General features: G+C 34.1%; 1 protein-coding gene across 5 annotated transcripts in view; it reads right to left on the reverse strand.

Moving 5' to 3' along the window:
* PCDH11X (protocadherin 11 X-linked) overlaps positions 1-22,540 on the reverse strand; it is a 998,691-nt gene that overhangs the window by 189,431 nt on the left and 786,720 nt on the right. For 3 of the 5 annotated variants that reach the window (XM_027533412.1, XM_027533410.1, XM_027533409.1), the window contains one exon: positions 5,372-5,395. The exons of the other annotated variants lie outside the window; for them this stretch is intronic. In XM_027533412.1, the coding sequence (XP_027389213.1) occupies positions 5,372-5,395 (24 nt within the window). The remainder of the gene's footprint in view (positions 1-5,371; positions 5,396-22,540) is intronic. 5 annotated transcript variants of the gene reach the window in all.

Here is a 22,540-nt window from a genome sequence, read left to right on the forward strand (position 1 = left end):
CAAAGGCTTTGGCATAGTCAATAACACAGAAATAGATGTTTTTTTCTGGAACTCTCTAGATTTTTTGATGATCCAGCGGATGTTGGCAGTTTGATCTCTGGTTCCTCTGCCTTTTCTAAAACCAGCCTGGCTTGGAGAATTTTGAGCATTACTTTACTAGCGTGTTAGATGAGTGCAATTGTGTGGTACTTTGAGCATTCTTTGGCATTGTCTTTCTTTGGGATTAGAATGAAAACTGTCCTTTTCCAGTCCTGTGGCCACTGCTGAGTTTTCTGATTTTGCTGGTGTATTAAGTGCAGCACTTTCCCAGCATCATCTTTCAGGATTTGAAATAGCTCAACTCTAATTCCATCACCTCCACTAGCTTTGTTCATAGTGATACTTCCTAAGGCCCACTTGACTTCACATTCCAGGATGTCTGGCTCTAGGTGAGTGATCACACCATCGTGATTATCTGGATCGTGAAGATCTTTTTTGTACAGTTCTTCTGTGTATTCTTGCCACCTTTTCTTAATATCTTCTGCTTCTGTTATGTTCATACCATTTCTGTCCTTTATCAAGCCCATCTTTGCAGGAAATATTCCCTTGGTATCTCTAATTTTCTTGAAGAGGTCTCTAGTCTTTCACATTCTATTGTTTTCCTCTATTTCTTTTCACTGATTGCTGAGGAATGTTTTCTTATCTCTCCTTGCCATTCTTTAGAACTCTGCATTCAAATGGGTTTATCTTTCCTTTTCTCCTTTGATTTTTGCTTCCCTTCTTTTCACAGCTATTTGTAAGGCCTCCTCAGACAGCCATTTTGCTTTTTTGCATTCTTTTTCTTGGGGATGGTCTTGTTTCCTATCTCCTGTACACTGCCACGAACCTCTGTCCATAGTTCATCAGGCACTCTATCAGATCTAGTCCTTTAAATCTATTTGTCACTTCCACTGTATAGTCATAAGGGATTTGATTTATGTCATACCTGAATGGTCTAGTGGTTTTCTCCACTTTTTTTCATTTTCAGTCTGAATTTGGCAATAAGGAGCTCATGATCTCAGCCACAGTCAGGTCCCAGTCTTATTTTTGCTGACTGTATAGAGCTTCTCCATCTTTGGCTGGAAAAAAAATATAATCAGATATTGGTGTTGATCATCTGGTGATGTCCATATGTAGAGTCTTCTCTTGTGTTTTTGGAAGAGGATGTTTGCTATGACCAGTGCAATCTCTTGGCAGAACTCTATTAGCTTTTGCCCTGATTCATTCTGTACTCCAAGACCAAATTTTCCTGACATCTAGAAACTCCATTACAAAGCAAAGACATTACTTTGCCGACAACGTTGCATATAGTCAAAAGTATGGTTTTGCCATTAGTCGTGTACAGAGAAGAGAGTTGTAACATAAAGAAGACTGAGCATTGAAGAACGGATGCTTTCGAACTGTGGTCTTCAAGAAGACTCTTGAGAATCCCTTGGAATACTAGGAGATCTATCAATCCTAAAGAAAATCAACCCTGAATATTCAGTGGAAGGCCTGATGCTAAAGCTGGAGCTCCAGTACTTTGGCTACCTAATGTGAAGAGCCAACTCATTGGAAAAGATCCTGATGCTGGGAAAGATGAAGTCAAAAGGAGAAGGGGTTGGCAGAGAATGAGATGGTTAAATGGGATCACCATCTCAATGGACATGAATTTGATAAACTCCAGGGGATAGTGGAGGACAGAGGAGCCTGGTGTGCTACAGTCCATTGGATTGCAATGAGTCACATATGACTTACTAACTGAACAACTGCAATAACAACAATGGTGGAATTGGCTTGTTATACATGATTTAAAGAAGGCAATTTTAGATGGTAAAATATGCAAGTGTTTCTTTAATCTTATTTTTTTTTCAAGAATATTGCTCTATGACATTCTAGAATCTACTATAGTAATCTAAAGCAAAACTAATGAAACTGCATGTTGATTTATCCTTTCCTCTGAGAAGTTAGGGAGATGCCAAATTAATATGAGGTGCTTAACATTATGACCTGTGGCATAAATTTTTCATTTGGAAACTTACACGTGCATTTTCATTAACTCCTGGACATGAAACAAAGATACCTTATAAAGACATCAATGCTCTTAATAATTGACAGATGAAAAACTCCATATCTATCATGCATAAGGGTGAATTATATTTTATGTTCACAGACTCTTATTAACTAAGTAGTTGGATAAATATAGGTGAGGTGATTCATTTGGCCAAGAGATAATTCATTTTCTTCGTCTCTCTTATAAGTGTCCACCTGAAACCGGCTTTCCCACACACACTCCCATCCCTAAACAGTTTCTCCTGAATCAAATTCAACATTCTAAGTCTAAAGTAATGAACTCCTAAATTACAGCTGACCCTTGAGTACTAACAATAAATATGGAAACCCAGCTCAGAAACAGATCCCTGAGAATTTTCTGAGGGTCAGAAGGTTAAAAGTAATGTAATAAAACACCAAAAAATATGCTAACAATCAGCTAGGATAACTGAACAAATGACTACAGGGAGACAAATCAGTTGACACACTATTGATCCAACCCTAGTCCTCAGTGAAAACAGAAAATATAATTGATATAGTTGAAACTCTCACTCTTACTTTAAAACATGTCCCTAAAGACAGAAAGTACACGTGCCAGCTAATTCAATGAAAGGTATTTATACATTTATTAATGTTGCCTTTTCTCAGAAGTGAGTACAAAAGAATTTTCTCTCAATGGATTGACTAGTATATACTTGCAGTTTCTTCTTTGGGGACAAGTAAAGTACACCAGGGAGAAGGCAATGGCAACCCACTCCAGTACTCTTGCCTGGAAAATCCCATGGAAGGAGGAGCCTGGTAGGCTACAGTCCATGGGGTCGCTAGGAGTCAAACACGACTGAGCGAGTTCACTTTCACTTTTCACTTTCATGAATTGGAAAAGGAAATGGCAACCCACTCCAGTGTTCTTGCCTGGAAAATCCAAGGGATAGGGGAGCCTGGTGGGCTGCTGTCTCTGGGGTCGCACAGAGTGGGACACGACTGAAGTGACTTAGCAGCAGCAACAGCAGCAAAGAACACCAGAATTCAATGTAATTCTCTTACTACTAAGAATCTGCATATATATATCTAATTTACTATGAGGTAAAAAGCTTACATATTTTTGTATTTAAGGAAAAAAAATCTCAGTGTTATCCCTGTAATCAGTCAGCCTTCAGTAGAAAAGTTAACCGAATGAAATAATCTTAGCTTTAGAAATTTATGATTAGAGTCACAGAGGGCTATTTTCTCATATGCTATTATAATATTTAATTACATATGCCAATAAATTTCATTATGTGAGTGAAATAATAGCAAGTCTACTCAAATGAGCTGATGATGGAAAGTGGACATACAAAATATGGTATGAAAATTATCATAAAACATAACTGCAAAAGGCAGTGCAGATTGTTGGCAGAGCCAAGTTGCATTAAGAATATACTAAATAAGTATCAGTCAATTAGAGCACAATTTAAAATATGAGTTTAATTGTAATGATAATTATTCATTAGTGTATTGATGAAGATTCAATCATCTAAGTAATAGTAGTGTTTTATACAGCTATAGTGCTTTTTTAAAAATATCAAATGAATTTCCATATTATTTAACATTTCTTTGTTCCAGTTTCTACTTCTGAAAAAATGATAGAACTTACACATAGAAGTGGTGTATTAAGATAAAAATTTTTGTAGATTATTAGGGACAATGTACAGAACTGTACACACTCAAATACTGTTTTATAAATTTATTATTATTTTTTTTTGCTGTCATGTTTCAGCAGCATGATTTTTCATAAGGCTTAAGCATAATTATGATTACTACTTTTTTTTTTTTTAATGAGGGAAGGAAGAAAATGAAGACTCTGAGTTTAAATGACTTGGCCAAGTGTATGCATCGAGTCAGGTGCAGAACTATCATCAGAACTCAAGATGTGCTGTCTCACATTCAAATGCTCTTTCTGCTATGCCTCTGTATAGTTATGATCAGAACATCTTGACTTTACATCAGAACCACAAATCCATTTCCACAACTATTATATAGATGTAGTTGCTAAACAGTATCTATCATAGGATATCTAAAAACTAATGAGAAAGGAAGAGAAAAAAAAATGAAAAGTGCATGCAATGCATCCACTTTCACTTGAATAACACATGTAAGTGCTGAATACTCAAGACTTCCATGGGGAATAAAATATTTAGAATCAAATTTTTCAAGCTAGATGATAGTCAAAAATCTGTCATGGATATTAGAACTAATTATATACGGTTGGACAAAATGTTCATTTGAGTTTTTCTGTACTATCATATGGAAAAGCCCAAATGAACTTTTTGGCCAATCCAATATAAGTTCATGAGAACTATGCCAAAGTAAACATTGAAAAATACATTTAAAATACCAAAAAAATAATAACATATGCTGTTAATATTGATGATATTTGTTAAAATTAAAGAATAAGGGGGAATCTCTTTACATTATAATTTGAATTTTTATGATTAATTTTAGAAAAATTTATTCTCTGAGTACTATTTCCACTTGGTCAAAATATCAATGGACTGTAAACTATATTTTAAAATAAAAGTGCATGAAGTAAAATGAATTATCATCTTAAACAGTAAAATGAAACAATATAATATATCCATCCTGAATTATGAAGTACATAAAGAAATGAGTGCATATACACAGACAAAGCAAATATATTTGGAACATACAAAATATCTTTCAGCATTTAAAAATTTTATCAGCATAATAAAATTATATATATTTTAATGGATTGCTTAAACTCCATATTTAAAGATATTTTTTTCTGTTGACCATATCTTAAAGTAGCATAAATTTGTGTGTTTAATTTGGCAAAGAAAATCCATATTATTTACAAGCTCACAAAGACTGTTATCTTGGATTATTTTGTTAGGCATGTATACAGCATATATGGTTTACAGATCCTTTTAAATGAAAATACAGAAAAGTGGAATTATATTGTTAATGTATGCTCAGACAACATCCTGAATATGCTTACATTTTCAGAGGAGAAAAATGAATAATTAAATTCATAGGTAATTTGAAAGTAACTATTTTAAGTCAAATAAATGTCTATAGGGTCATGTTAATATCTAAAGGTTAATTATACACAACTCAGAAAAAGTATTCAGTGATATAAGACATACAAATGATTAAATACCTTTCCAAGATATCATTTCACTTAAAAATATTAAAAATGTGTTTGAAGCAAGCAGTTGAAATTACAATGTTTTATGAAAAATGAGAAGGCAGAAATTCTTAAAACAAATTTGTTTTAAAATGAGACATGCACCACGGTTATGATTTGTCTTGATTTTTACTGTACCTTTCTTTAGTCCAGGAATGAAAGCTAAAATGAGAGTTTAGAAAAGTTATATACAATTGAATATATTATTTTATTCCCAATACATTATATTAACTAAATATAAAATTATAATATATTGCAATATATTTTCAGCTTCATTTTGCATAGAATGTGATGACCGATATATATAAGGTGGAATACTGATAAATCATAAAGTATTTGTCTCCTTTAGTATGTTTTCTAAAATCTGACCAAGCCTATGGTATATGCTGGCCTCTTATGAATTAATGGTTGATTCCTCCCCTAGAGGCAATGTATTGTTGAACTTAACATTTTGCAAGAACTCAGTAGATTTTCTAGCTTCTTTGCCTATGATAAAAAATATGGCCCTTTATTTTAATTTCATTTTTATCTCATGGAAACTCTTACAGGAAAAGTATTGACTTTTTAAGGAAAACATTGACCTGACAGGTTGCTTTTCCTCCAAATCTGATGTGGAATAGATGACGGAAAAAAAAAAAAAAATCAACAGACAGTAACATTAGATGACCCGACAGAAGTATTTTTCTTGGTTAAGACACATTTTCTACAATATAGCTATTTTCTCTACTAAAATTTCATTTATTTCTCATAACTAGAAATGGGGAATTCAAGATCATTATATCAACACTTGTTATCCAGATAAATTCTGATTGCATTTTTAAGTGACTTCCTTCAAAACACTGTGAGATCATGCTTGATCAAGAACAAATAGCATAGTCTATTTTTAAACAAAATAATTACATATTTATAAACACTTCTATATGTGATGATCTGAACAAATAAATCTCAGATTTATTCTTTGTAAAATTTTAAAGCTAATAGCAAAAATGATTTTCTAGTACATTCAATAACATGAATCTAAAACAAAAAAATTAAACATTTTGAACTTGTTTAAAACCCAATTTGAATAAAATTTGAATATTATAAAATAAAATACATATGAAATGGAGAGAAGGAATATGTCAGAGACAGAAAAATAGAAGTGAAAATAATATTTCTATGTATTAATAGGGACTAGAGAGAAATGCACAACATTTTAAGTGTCATTGACATATATATTGTAAATTTATTTTTCATCATAAGGTATTTAATCTGTAAGCAATGTAATTTAATTGTAGTACAAGCTGAAACAGAAAGGAAAAAAATATAGCAGTGATTTCACAAGACACTTCAGGTAGGATTGATCTTCAAAATAATATCCCCCAACCCTGAACCAGTCAAATAATAGTTATAGTTCAATCATAAGTCTCTCTTTCCCTCTCCCTCTCTCACACACACACAAAATATTTTTTATTTATTATTGGAATTAATAATCAATACCTATAATATATTTTTTTTAAATCCCTTTAATATTTAAATATAGAGTTTTAAATGTACTGGAGAGATAAAGAAAGGCTGCCTTAAGCAGAGAAGTAATAAAGTGCTTGTTTTCATTTTTAAGACTGCAATTTAAATGTGGTCCAGAACTTAGATATTAAAATCCTTTCCAACCTGGTAACTGAAAAGATCAGAAAAAATGTTAATGTGATGCGTCTAGACTCAGAATTTCTAAGGGTAAGGAGGTACAAATAAAAGAAGCAAAACAAGTGACATGACAATAATGAAAAATAAAACAAACACATTTTTAAAACCTATTCCAGGAGATATTTAGCTTCCAAGCTGAAAAGTGAAAATTGGTTTATAAACCAGGAAAGTCAAATATAGATCAATTTTCCTTTAAATTCAGGACAATAAGCAGATTCTGAATACAATTTTCAAGACCAACTCTGTAAAGATACTTTAATTCATCACACAAAAAATAGTCAAAAAAGGAAACATTTTCTCCCTCTAAAGCAATATAAGTACTCAGATGCTAAAACAGAAATTAATAGATACATACATTATAATTATGAAAAGTCTAACACAGAATAAAGTCCATTTCCAAATGTATCTTTAAAATTAAATTGCTTCTAAATGCTTAAAAGTTTATCATTGATATTTTTGAAGTATTCACATTCACTGAGATTTTTGAAAGATCAAAATATAAGCTTGGTCCTTACCATTTGAGATACTAGACTCAATGCAAATCACCATGACTGAAACGAATGTTTTTGTTAATCCAACTAAAGTTATATTATGAATTATTCTATCATTTATATGTCACTTAAAATTAAATTTTACTAATAAATAAAGTGAATATATCTAACAAGCTAAATTTTCTTTCATCAAGAAAATTATTTTCAGATTATTAAATATTCTGCAATGTATTTAATAATAAATGTATTGATGTATTAATAAATGTATTAATACATTTGAATGCATTTTAGGTATCATTATTTTTCTTACACAAATGCAATAATCATATAACAAACACCATCTTCCAACAACACAAGAGAAGACTCTATACATGGACATCACCAGATGGTCAACACCGAAATCAGATTGATTATATTCTTTGCAGCCAAAGATGGAGACGCTCTATACAGTCAGCAAAAACAAGACCAGGAGCGGACTGTGGCTCAGATCATGAACTCCTTATTGTCAAATTCAGACTTAAATTGAAGAAAGTAGGGAAAATCACGAGACCATTCAGGTATGACCTAAATCAAATACCTTATGATTATACAGTGGAAGTGAGAAATAGATTTAAGGGCCTAGATCAGATAGATAGAGTGCCTGATGAGCTATGGAATAAGGTTCGTGACATTGTACAGGAGACAGGGATCAAGACCATCCCCATGGAAAAGAAATGCAAAAAAGCAAAATGGCTATCTGGGGAGGCCTTACAAGCTGTGAAAAGAAGAGAAGTGAAAAGCAAAGGAGAAAAGGAAAGATATAAACATCTGAATGCAGAGTTCCAAAGAATAGCAAGAAGAGATAAGAAAGCCTTCTTCAGCGATCAATGCAAAGAAATAGAGGAAAACAACAGAATGGGAAAGACTAGAGATCTCTTCAAGAAAATTAGAGATACCAAGGGAACATTTCATTCAAAGATGGGCTCGATAAAGGACAGAAATGGTATGGACCTAAGAGAAGCAGAAGATATTAAGAAGAGATGGCAAGAATACACAGAAGAACTGTACAAAAAAGATCTTCATGACCCAGATAATCACGATGGTGTGATCACTGACCTAGAGTCAGACATCCTGGAATGTGAAGTCAAGTGGGCCTTAGAAAGCATCACTACAAACAAAGTTAGTGGAGGTGATGGAATTCCAGTTGAGCTATTGCAAATCCTGAAAGATGATGCTGTGAAAGTGTGGCACTCATTATGCCAGCAACTTTGGAAAACTCAGCAGTGGCCACAGGACTGGAAAAGGTCAGTTTTCATTCCAATCCCAAAGAAAGGCAATGCCAAAAACTACTGCACAATTGCACTCATCTCACACGTTAGTAAAGTAATGCTTAAAATTCTCCAAGTCAGGCTTCAGCAATATGTGAACCGTGAACTTCCTGATGCTCAAGGTGGTTTTAGAAAAGGCAGAGGAACCAGAGATCAAATTGCCAACATCCACTGGATCATGGAAAAAGCAAGAGCGTTCCAGAAAAACATCTATTTCTGCTTTATTGACTATGCCAAAGCCTTTGACTGTGTGAATCACAATAAACTGGAAATTTCTGAAAGAGATGGGAATACCAGGCCACCTGATCAGCCTCTTGAGAAATTTGCATGCGGGTCAGGAAGCAACAGTTAGAATTGGACATGGAACAACAGACCGGTTCCAAATAGGAAAAGGAGTATGTCAAGGCTGTATATTGTCACCCTGTTTATTTAACTTATATGCAGAGTACATCATGAGAAACGCTGGACTGGAAGAAACACAAGCTGGGATCAAGATTGCTAGGAGAAATATCAATAAACTCAGATATGCAGATGAAACCACCCTTATGGCAGAAAGTGAAGAGGAACTAAAAAGCCTCTTGATGAAGGTGAAAGTCGAGAGTGAAAAAGATGGCTTAAAGCTCAACATTCAGAAAACGAAGATCATGGCATCCAGTCCCATCACTTCATGGGAAATAGATGGGGAAACAGTGAAAACAGTGTCAGACTTTATTTTTCTGGGCTCCAAAATCACTGCAGATAGTGACTGCAGCCATGAAATTAAAAGATACTTACTCCTTGGAAGGAAAGTTATGACCAACCTAGATAGCATATTCAAAAACAGAGACATTACTTTGCCAACAAAGGTTGGTTTAGTCAAGGCTATGGTTTTTCCTGTGGTCATGTATGGATGTGAGAGTTGGACTGTGAAGAAGGCTGAGCGCTGAAGAATTGATGCTTTTGAACTGTGGTGTTGGAGAAGACTCTTGAGAGTCCCTTGGACTGCAAGGAGGTCCAACCAGTCCATTCTGAAGGAGATCAGCCCTGGGATTTCTTTGGAAGGAATGATGCTAAAGCTGAAACTCCAGTACTTTGGCCACCTCATGCGAAGCGCTGACTCATTGGAAAGGACTCTCATGCTGCCAGGGATTGGGGGCAAGAGGAGAAGGGGATAACAGAGGATAAGATGGATGGATGGCATCACTGACTCGATGGGCATAAGTCTCAGTGAACTCCAGGAGTTAGTGATGGGCGGGGAGGCCTGGCATGGTGCGATTCATGGGGTTGCAAAGAGTCAGACATGACTGATTGACTGATCTGATCTAATCTGATGTGCTTACTTTGAAATATAGTTAAGTTTTTAATATATTTTCTAAATTTTTACTGGAAGAAATATCGTAATTCGTAAACTAATATAAATAAATAATAAAAATATGAATTACTAGGATTCTTGCACTACAAGGTTTAAATTAAGTAAACATGCAGTTTACAGTAAAAATTGTAGCTCCTCCTTGTCACATAAACATTACAAAAATTTATCATGAAAACAATACCAAAACATGTTCTTTACTCTATACAATCATATTCTATTAGTTCCTTCAAAATATTAGCACAAATGTTTAAACACCCAATATGCACTAGACACGTCTAGCTGAATTTGAGAAAAATATTGATAAATAGATACTGCTTGAATAGCTTAAATGTCAACAGAGCTCACCACAAAATTGATGGTGTTGGCTTAATGTTTGTTGATCAAGTATCAAGCACCAATCTATAACTGCCATTTACTTCAACAAAGGAGTAGTACTTGCAGTTGTTTTATCATGTATACTTTTTTTAAAGTCACAAAATAAAGCTACTTTATCAAAATCTTAAAAGTTCATCATTTTGGAGGTAAATAAGGTTTGGAAACTTGTTTAAAGACATTCATTTGGAGGTAATCAAATATCTTTGCACTATAGTCAACTGAAGGATACTGTTTTCAATAAATATTTAATATTTATTTATTGGATACATCACTATGTCTCAGTACATCACAGTGTTTCTGAAAGAGATGGGACCACCAGATCACCTGACCTGCCTCTTGAGACACCTATATGCAGGTCAGGAAGCAACAGTTAGAACTGGACATGGAAAAACAGACTGGTTCCAAATAGGAAAAGGAGCACGTCACGGCTGTATATTTGTCACCCTGCTTATTTAACTTATATGCAGAGTACATCATGAGAAATGCTGGGCTGGAAGAAGCACAAGCTGGAATCAAGATTGCCAGGAGAAATATCAATGACCTCAGATATGAAGGTGAAACCACCCTTATGGCAGAAAGTGAAGAGGAACTAAAGAGCCTCTGAAAGTGAAAGAGGAGAGTGAAAAAGTTGGCTTAAAGCTCAACATTCAGAAAACGGAGAACATGGCATCCGGTCCCATCACTTCATGACAAGTAGATGGGCAAACAGTGGAAACAGTGTCAGACTTTATTTTTGGGGACTCCAAAATCACTGCAGATGGTGATTGCAGCCATGAAATTAAAAGATGCTTACTCCTTGGAAGGAAAGTTATGACCAACCTAGATAACATATTGAAAAGCAGAGATATTACTTTGCCAACAAAGGTCTGTCTAGTCAAAGCTATGTTTTTTCCAGTGGTCATGTATGCATGATAGTTGGACTGTGAAGAAAGCTGAGCACCAAAGAATTGATGCTTTTGAACTGTGGTGTTGGAGAAGACTCTTGAAAGTCCCATGGACTGCAAGGCGATTCAACCAGTCCATCCTAATGGAGACCAGTCCTGGGTGTTCAATGGAAGGACTGATGCTGAGGCTGAAACCGCAATACTTTGGCCACGTCATTCGAAGAGCTGACTCACTGAAAAAGACTCTGATGCTGGGAGGGATTGGGGGCAGGAGGAGAACGGGATGATAGAGGATGAGATAGCTGAATGGCATCCCCGACTCGATGCACATGAGTTTGGTTGACCTCCAGGAGTTGGTGATGTATAGGAAGGCCTGGCGTGCTGTGATTCATGGGGTAACAAAGAATCGGACATGACTGAGCGCCTGAACTGAACTGAATATAGTGAAAAATCTGATATATCAAGATTCAATTCACCTAAAACCTAATATGTAATATATATTCTAAGTTATTATGGACTATCTTTTGAGGACAGGTTCCTCCTATATTTTCTTATGCCAAGCCACATGGTCATGGAATATAGTAGAATCAGTATATATAATGTACTTAAAAATTGTAATGCCAAATTAATGGGCCAATATCTAGTTTTCTTTGAATAATGTTAATTTTAAAGCATTCTACAAGATGTGCCAAAAGATCCAATTCTTCTTGATGTATAATTCAAATCACCTCAGTGCATCTCCTCTTGATTGCAAAACTATAATAAGCTACAGCATTATTGTACTTATGTAGATTTCATAATGTCTGAACCACAAAATAGAAGTTCAAATCACATTTTCTGTTCATATCATGTGAAACATTAAGGCCACAGATGCAAAAGCTGCAAGGTGATTAGTATAGGGTGTATCTTACTTACAACAAAAGCACTATTGCAAATATACATTTCTCATCTCTGTATATTAAAATTTCTATCCATGTATCTTTTGGGCAAAGAAAAAAAAATCACTGTAATTTTTTTTTAAAAATTGTATAGACTTTTCCCAACCTCAAAAACATAAACAGACAAAACTCTCAAGAAAACTGAAACATGAAGAACTCTGAACTTTTCAAGAGAGCAAAAGTGGGAATATAAATGATTTCATAGTTCATTGAAAGGTCCTATCAAGGCCCTTGTTACATTATTTTGAGAAATATATGAAGCAGTTTTGAAAATAATGCAAATATAAATGATCTTGAGAAATTCCAAAAACAGAAGCCTGAGGGCTGGATATATTATTTTTTCATCTGGCAAAGAAAATACAAAAAAATAAATATTTCTGAAATATGTCTCTAAGCTCTCCAAAATGTTTGAGACAATTGCAGCTCTCAAACATTTCACACCTTTTAACACTCAATCTGGAGAAGGCAATGGCACCCCACTCCAGTACTCTTGTCTGGAAAATCCCATGGTAGGCTGTAGTCCATGGGGTCGCTAAGAGTTGGACACGACTGAATGACTTCACTTTCACTTTTCACTTTCATGCATTGGAAAAGGAAATGGCAACCCACTCCAGTGTTCTTCCTGGAGAATCCCAGGGACGAAGGAGCCTGGTGGGCTGCTGTCTCTGGGGTCGCACAAAGTTGGACACGACTGAAGAGACAGCAGTGCAGAAGCAGCAACACTCAATCTGTTCTTGAGTGAATGAATTCTAAATTAAGACCATTTTAAAATAGGACATGATGGTGCATCTGGGTTTTGGGTCCATAGAGAAATTGATTTTTAAAGCATGTCACTTTGCTTGATTTAATGCATACAAAATATATGCCTCCAAGGTGTAATACTATACAATTTGTACAGTACTAGAGGATTTAATTTTTAATCTTTTCTTTGTAAAATTTAATATAATTTGCTTTTAATCAGTTTATCCAATTTTAGAAGCTTTATGTGGCTTGTCAACAACCTATATGAGTTGCACACAGAAAAATAAGAGATAAACCTTGATTACATCTGGAGACATGTGCTATAATATAATAAAATTTTTCTTTAAAAAGAAGTTACTTTTTAGATTAAAAAGCTTTTGAAACTTTTCTCTCATATTTTCACCAACCTGTTTGTTCGATAACAAAGTAATTAAAAATTTGCTGTAGTAGGAAGAAAATAGTAGGTAATTAAAATCTCTATATTGCATAAGTGTACAAGATATCAGGGAATGGCTTTTACTAAAACACTTGAAGTTCATATTTCATTAGTGGAAATCAATTTTGTGAATTCTATAGAGTACTTTGTCATTGTATATATACATATATGCATTTTTAAAAATATTAGGCTCTGCATACCATTTAAGGTACAGGTTAAAGACAAAGATATTTCACTGGAGAAACATTTATGCTATATGAACATCTATATTTATATTATAAATACATTATGGATATTTCTTATTACATATGCATATATATATTTAATATATGAAATAGAAAACCAGGAAAGGATATAGTTAATAAAATAACTATTTCAAAAATATCTGCTTTAATTCTATTTTGGGCAGAGGTTGGTACATTTTCATACACAAAAGCATGGTTTTTAAAAATCCATAAGAAATATGAACTAATTTCTATAAAATTCTACCTTTCACAATCAATAAATATTATATAGTTCTCTAAAGCAATGTTCTATTAATTTCACTTTAAAATTCTCTGCAAAATGAGAAAGACAGTGAACATTATCAATTGATGGTATTATTTTTCCCAGTGCATCAATTTAGAGAGATGTATCTGGATGTACTACTTAGAAAATGTGAAATAAACTGGTTACTTTATAATGTATCTCAGTATTTACATATCACATAATTTGCAACTCCCACTGTAGCCCACCAGACTCCTCTGTCCATGATTCTTCAGACAGGAATACTGGAGTGGTTTGCCATTACCTTCTCCAGATCACATATTTAAGGCAAAAATGAAAGAAAAAGTATGGTATTCAAAGTGCCATCTGACTTGATGATTCTCTTTATGAATATGTTTTCATCTTCTCATATGCTGTGTCAGCACTTAGGAAGTTGTGATTTCTTGTAATCACAGTGAGTTAATACCAGTTTAATCATAGTACCAAGTTGATATTTTTAAATAATTGGAAATTTTTTGTTTATTTTCTATTTCTTTCTCTCTATATTTTACTGAGACCTCTGTGATGATAGTACAGAACACAAGCTTTGGCAGAAACTTTCATTCTTGGAACTAATTGGCTATTCACATGTTGAATATTAATATTTGCAGAAAGGAGTTAACCTTGAAACAATAGGTCATTTCTAAAAAAAATAGTCTCAGGGTAGTTTTATTTTTTAACTATTTGTAACATTATATGCAAGAAAAAAATGAAAAGTAAATGTGTTGTGCTCAGCAATTCAGTTGTGTCCAACTGTTTGTGACCCCATGGACTGTAACCCCCTAGGTTCCTCTGTCCAAGGGATTATCCCAGAAGGAATACTAGAGTGGGGTGCCATTTCCTACTCCAGGGTATCTTCCTGACTCAGGGATCAAATTTGTATCGCCTGCATCGGCAGGAGAAATCTTTACCACTGAAACGCTTGGGAAGCCGTAAATGTATTGGAAGACCTATATTTCCATTAGGACAGTTAAAAAAAAGGAAACAAGATCCAAATTCATGTTTGTTTAATATTAAAACAAATATTTTTTTAGATCTAAATCCTTTTAAAATTAAGTGTTTAATGGCAAATCCACACATAATTAATATCCATAAGTTTATTTAGTTTTATATTTCAAATGTCAAAGGATCAGTGTTTTTGCCTGGAGAATCCCAGGGACGGCAGAGCCTGGTGGGCTGCTGTCTATGGGGTCACACAGAGTCGGACACAACTGACGCAACTTAGCAGCAGCAAACCTGACATATGGAAATCTGGCTATAGATTTTAGGAGTAAGCAAGATATTTTCCATGTGATGAAACCCTGGGTAAATATTGTGGAGAACTAATCTTTTTAGATGATACATTGATAAATATTTTATGGCAACAAAGAACAAAAAGTAAAAGACAGTGCCACAAAAATGAAAAAGAGAAAAGAAGTAGAAGTAAGTAATTTCAAACTGAATTTAATAAAAGTTTACATGCACAGGAAGAGGAGGAGTATGAAGGATTTATGTTACCAGTCTGACAGATTAATTGACTGCATAAGACATGATAAAATGGTTTTTGAATAAACCAAATGCTATCTGCCTTAGAAATCATCTGCACTTCATGATTAGAAGGCACAGATTCAAAGTAATGACTTTTTGAATACTGAAAATATGAATATTATATTTTTGTATTTTCAAAATAAAAGTATGTCACCTAAGATTAAAATATTGCCTAAGATCTACTTTTTACATAGTAAGAAAGGAAACATATCTTTCATACAGATATACATTTGATTCTGTATTTGCATGAGATCCTAAGAATTAATCTCTCCCTTTACTTAGTTAAGTTTCTTGAGACAAAATGATAATGTTTCTGCTAGTTAGGGTAGGGAACCAACATACAAATTGTGTCAAATATGTAAATTAGCATTGCTAAGAAGCTGACTGAAATTTGGTCTAAGAGAAACTAAAACATGACCAACCAAGCCATTTATTTAAAATGTATGCCAATCCTATAATCCTCTAATGCTCATTACACTCAGATGAACCATTATGACACAGAATGTGTAAGAAGGGACATTCTACAATATTCTTTCTAGCCCCTGATCCCTAACTAGCAGTATTTTCCTGTTTTGTTTCTATGCTTGTACCAAATCATGCAGAGAAGTAACCAGTGTTCACTCATTTTGCACAGTTAAAACTCACTGAAAAAATTCTAAAAGTGATTCTACAGTATTTTCTTAAATAAAACAAAATAAAATTAAATTTGTATTTGTATTTCATTAAATTAAATTCAAGTTTTATAAGTACTTTTGTTTGTAAAAATTAAAGGGAAATTTTGTAATTAAATTAAATATCCAAACCACAATGTATGTTTCTAATAACAGAGCAATCTGATCTTTTCCCTGTAATTTGAAACATTATATCTGAATTTCAAATGTGAAGTGAAAGATAAACATACTCATATTTTAAATAATAAATACTACTTGATCTAAATAAGGTCTAAGAATAGAGTGCTTTTCCTACTAAAAGTTGTTTTGTTTTGCTTTTTTTTTTTTACAATACAGATTTTTCCTTCAGATTGACTAAGTTAAATAGGAATTTGATATGTGGTTTTGAACTAAATATGCATACATTTCTATTTTTTTAAATTTTATTTCCTATAAACAAAGCTAATCCATCATTCAGAGACCCAGGTTTGATCCCTGGGTGGGGAAGATCCCCAGAGAAAGGAATGGCAATGCACTCCAGTATTCTTGCTTGGAGAATTCCATGGACAGAGGAACCTGGCTGGGCTACAGTCCATGGGGTCACACAAAGTTGGACACACTGAGCAACACACACACACATATTTTCAACATTACACCATATATGGTTATCAATAAACTCCAAAGACCCATCATAAAACTCTTTCATTTTGAAAAATTGGCACTTTCAAGAATGAACACAAGCCATTCCCAGCTATCATTTCACTCTTTAGTTCAAATAATTTAAATGAGATACATTAGAAAGAAGATATAATTCAAAATTAACTATATAATCTAAATCAATAACTTTAGGAGTCATAAACATATAATAGAATGCAATCCTAACACTAATAAATAAACATGGTGACATTAAATTTAAAATATTGATAAATATGTGTAAATTCTTGACCAAAAACGTCTCAAAGAACAAATACGTTACATAAGTGAAATGATTTTCATGCCATGCATAATCAAAATCCAAACATATTCTGGGGCAAAAAATATACATTTATGAGCATGTAGTAATTTATTAATAAATTCTCTCACAATACTTTTGGTCAAATATTTTTTTTGTTTGTTTAAGGCTAACATGCAATTGTCTATTTAGGAGAAGCTTACACAAAGAGTAACCTAAAATAGTGTCTGACATGGTTAAATCTTTGACAAATATTTGTCAAGTGAATGAAAACTTGTTGAAACATTTGAATGTCAGTATGCCACAATCACCCTGTGACACTAATTCTAGCTAAGTGAAAATTAACAAAACAAAATCTAAGGATGAAAGATAAAATTCTGTAGTATATGCTTGTATCTAACCCATTTCTCACATTTTTCTGACAAATTTTCTAAATGGCCTTTTTGTCAGACTTCTGTATAATGTATTTCTGTTGTAATGAACATCCTTCTGTGTCACTACTTTGGTTTACAAAATCATGGGTACTCCTCCAACTAAAGCTTCTGGAACCTTATGTCCTCTATGATTTTTAATCTTAAAAGAAGAAAGAAAACTGTTTTCTGACTCTATTTAGGCTGAATTCCCAAATCTGAAATACCAAACAAAACATCTATAATATTCTTTAGACCAAAAAAATTTATCATTTATTATGTTTCAGGTCTTGTTATGTGTTGAGAAAACTTTTGTTAAAAAAAAAAGAAAGAAATGTTCCCAGGTCACCTGGCACTTATATTCTATTGAAAAATATGTATGTAATGGAAGATATGCTGATGTACAGGCCTCTATTTAGCACTGTTGAACGTTTTGTCCTTCTAGCATTGTTTTGCTGTCTAAACGGCTTAACCACAGTGAGTTGCTTTAAAATGACCAAGCTAGGTGTCAGTTTACTATAGGTGATTGATCCAAATTATCTCTACAGATCACAGAAAATCAGCTCAATGGAACTATTATTGGTACTTTAAATTTTAGAATATGATAAAACACCTAACTCATTGTCTCCATACATAACTATATCTATGTAGCAAGTAGGTTGTAATCATTTAAAATATTAATATTACAAAGGTCAAAAAACTACAGTCCATGCAAATTTCACCTGAATTACCATACTTGAAATCACTTTACAAATCTTAAGTTTGAGACTAAATATATTAAATACTATTTCAAAAAAGAAATGCCTTCTTTTTTTTCAAGGACATCTAAACTCTAGATTGTATCAGAAATAATTTACGATACAATAGGGAAATGTTTAAAAGATGCTATATGTAGTACCACAAAATAGAAAAAGTATTTCTTTCTGTTGACTAAACAGTTGGGGTGATTCCATTTTATGATTTTTTAATTTGATGGCAGTTTTAAAGTATCTAAATTTGACAACTGAGTAGAAAGATCATGGATTCAGTTTTCAAATATCTATAACTACACTCCTTACTTGATACATAACCTCTATTGACAAAGTATTTTGTAATGTCAATACATATTTATATTTTAAATAACTGAGACAAGAGTTCACCATCTTGTATTTTCATAAAGTAATGTTAATTAGGACCAGATTCAGAATATATTTCATAACTATATTTTCTATCACTTCTATATACTGCATCTTTGTGGCATGCAGGAGTACAAATCAGTTGTTTATTACAAAGCAAGAAAACTAAGTCATTTCTCTAGTTTCCATTGACTTAGCAATCAAGGAAGTCACTTGGTCTTTATCATTAATGTATAATCCCCATTTTAATATTTAATACTGCATAAGATGTATCATTACCGGTCACATTTTTAAGATAGATCTAAAAGAGGAACTTCTGTACCCCAAGTGCAATTATAAATATTGATATCTCTATAAATATTCAACAATTATAATTCTATATGGGTCATTCCCTAAGTAAGTCAAGGAACTTATAAAAGCGGGACAGAGATAATAACAAAAACAAGGATACAGAAGTAAAAGAAGGAAGACATATAAGTGCCCCAAGTAATATCTCATAATATTATCTATATTTTGCTTTGCTTTTAGATCATCTCAGTTTTGAACCATAGTGTTCAAACAGCATTTCTATACACTCTGTCAGGATGAAATCATCTTTGTTCCCACAGGAAGTTTCTACTGTGCATGTTAAAGAACTCACAAAATGAGTGATTAAATCTACCCAAGCTTACAAAACTGCTAATTTCTGGATTCAGACAATCTGATCCTGATGTTTATATTCTTTGTTTTGTTAAATATTTTGTTTAACCAAATGTATCTATACATGAATCAGACTGTAGTCCCCTAGGCTCCTCTGTCCACGAAATTTCTCAGACAGGAATACTGGAGTGAGTTGCCATTTCCTTCTCCAGGGGATCTTCTTGATTCAGGGATCTAACTCACATCTCCTGCATTGGCAGAGAGATTCTTTACCACTGAGCCCCCAGGGAAGCCCATACATACCATACACAGATAATATTAACATACAATAGAATTCACATATTCATGTGTGATAAAAATAATTTTACCTGTTCTTCAGCTTTCATATCAGTTCTATGAATGCTCTCAGATTCATAAAAATGTTATGATATAACTAGCAGATGAAACTCTAATATCCATTTAAATAAATGCTGATTACCTCCCTGTTTCCTTTATTTTGAGAATTTTAAAATCATTGAATTTAGCCCAAGAATTTGACATGATTAAAAGGAAAATTTTGTTTTTTATCTGTCTTGTAAAGTATTTTATGATTCTCAAAGAAATAATATTAAACAGATGACCATAAACAAAAGGGAAAGGCTACCCACTCCGGTATTCTGGCCTGAAGAATTCTATTGACTGTATAATTTGTGGGGTCGCAAAGAGTCTTACACAACTGAGTGACTCTCATTTTCACTTCACTTTAAAACAAATTACAATGCCAGAAATTTTCGGCTCTTAATCAAATTAATTACTGTTAATCAAGCTTCTTTGCTTTTCTTATCATGAAGGCTTTTCTGTTATATTTAGCTTAACAACGTTTTGAGAATATGCCTCCTTAGAAAATATATTTTCTTACCTCATGACAAAAAGAACTGATGGAATCAAAGATAAAAACTTTAGCTTCATTTGTGTGTGTGTGTGTGTGTGTGTGTGTGTGTTTGTGTGTGTATGTGTGCATGTTAGTTTCTTAGTTGTGTCCAACTATTTGTGACCCCATGGACTGTAGCTCACCAGGATACTCTGACCATGGAATTTTCCAAGCAAGAATAATGGAGGAGGTAACCGTGCTCTTCTCCAGGGAATTTTCCAAACCCAGGCATCTAACCTGGGTCTATTGTATTGCAGGCAGAATTTTTTTTTTTACAGCCAGAGCCACGAGGAAAGCACCTCCTTCATTTTTCAGTCAGTTGTGTTGCCCAGTCATGTCCAACTATTTGCAACCCCATGGACTGCAGCATGCAGTCCCTGTCTTTACCAACTCCTCGTCCTTTACCAACTCCTGGGGCTTGCTCAAACTCATGTCCATTGAGTTCATGATGCCACCCAAAATCTCATTCACTGTAGTACACTTCTCCTCCTGCTTTCAATCTTTCCCAGCATCAGGGTCTCTTCTAATGAGTCAGTTCTTCACATCAGGTGGCCAAATTACTGGAGGTTCAGCTTCAGCATCAGTCTTTCCAATGACTATTCAGGACTGATTTCCTTTAGGATTGGCTGGTTTGACCTACTTGCAGTCCAAAGGAGTCTCAAGAGCCTTCTTCAACACCACAGTACAAAAGCATCGATTCTTTGGCACTTAGCTTTTTTATGGTCAAACTCTCACATGCATACTTTGCTACTCAAAAAACTATAGCTTTGACTATATGGACCTTCATCAGCAAAATTAATGTCTCTGCTTTTTAATATGTTGTCTAGGTTGGTCATAACTTTTCTTCCAAGGAGTAAGCACCTTTTAATTTCATGACCACAGTCACCATCCATAATAATTTTGGAGCCCAAGAAAATAATGTGTGTCAATGTTTCCATTGTTTCCCCATCTATTTGCCATGAAGTGTTGGGAACAGATGCCATGATCTTAGTTTTCTAAATGTTGAGTTTTAAGCCAGCTTTTTCACTCTTCTCTTTCAGTTTCACCAAGAGGCTTTTTAGTTCTTTGCTTTCTGCCATAAGGGTGGTGTCATCTGCATATCTGGGGTTACAGATATTTCTCTCAGCAATCTTGATTCCAGCTTGTGCTTCATCCAGCCTGGAATTTCACAGGATGTACACTGCATATAAGTTAAATAAGCAGGGTGACAATATACAGCCTTGACATACTCCTTACCCGATTGGGAACCAGTCCCTTATTCCATGTTCTAACTATTGCATCTTGACCTGCATACAGATATCTCAGGAGGCACGTAAAGTGCCCAGATATTCCCATCTCTTGAAGAAATTTCCACAGTTTGTTGTGATCCAAACAGTCAAAGGCTTTGGCATAGTCAATAAAAAAGAAGTAAATGTTTTTCTGGAATTATTTTGCTTTTTCTATGATGCAACAGATGTTGGAAATTTGATCTCTGCTTCCTCTGCATTCTCTAAAACCAGCTTGAATATCTGGACGCTCTTGGTTCATGTATTGTTGAAGCCTGGCTTGGAGAATTTTGAGCATCACATTGTTAGCATGTGAGATGAGTGTAATTGTGTCATAGTTTGAACATTCTTTGGTATTACCTGTCTTTGGGATCAGAATGAAAACTGACCTTTTTCAGTCCTGTGGCCACTGTTGAGTTTTCCAAATTTGCTGGCATGTTGAGAGCAGCACTTTAACAGCATCATCTTTTAGGACTTGGAATAGCTCAACTGGAATTCCATGATCTTCACTAGGTTTCTTCATAGTGATGCTACCTGAGGGCCACTTGAGTTCACACTCCAAGATGCCTGTCTCTAGGTGAGTAATCACACCATCATGGTTATTTGGGTCATTATGATCTTTTTTGCATAGTTCTGTGTATTTTTGCCACCTCTTTTTAACACCTTCTGCTTCTGTTATGTCTATCATTTCTGTTTTTTATTGTGTCCTTCTATGAAAGACAGTTATGACCAACCTAGACAGCATATTAAAAGGCAGAGACATCACTTTGTCAACAAAGGTCTGCCTAGTCAAGGCTATGGTTTTTCCAATAGTCATGTATGGATGAGAGAGTTAAAGGTCTGCCTAGTCAAGGCTATGGTTTTTCCAATAGTCATGTATGGATGAGAGAGTTGGATTATAAAGAAAGCTCAGTGCTGAATAATTGATGCTTTTGAACTGTGGTGTTCGAGAAGACTCTTGAGAGTCCCTTGGACTGCAAGGAGATCCAACCAGTCCATCCTAAAGGAGATCAGTCCTGGGTGTTCATTGGAGGGACTGATGTTGAGGCTGAAAATCCAATATTTTGGCCACCTGATGCAGAGAGCTGACTCATTTGAAAAGACCCTG

Source organism: Bos indicus x Bos taurus, chromosome X (genome assembly GCF_003369695.1).
Source record: "Bos indicus x Bos taurus breed Angus x Brahman F1 hybrid chromosome X, Bos_hybrid_MaternalHap_v2.0, whole genome shotgun sequence".
In the NCBI taxonomy this organism is placed as follows: domain Eukaryota; kingdom Metazoa; phylum Chordata; class Mammalia; order Artiodactyla; family Bovidae; genus Bos; species Bos indicus x Bos taurus.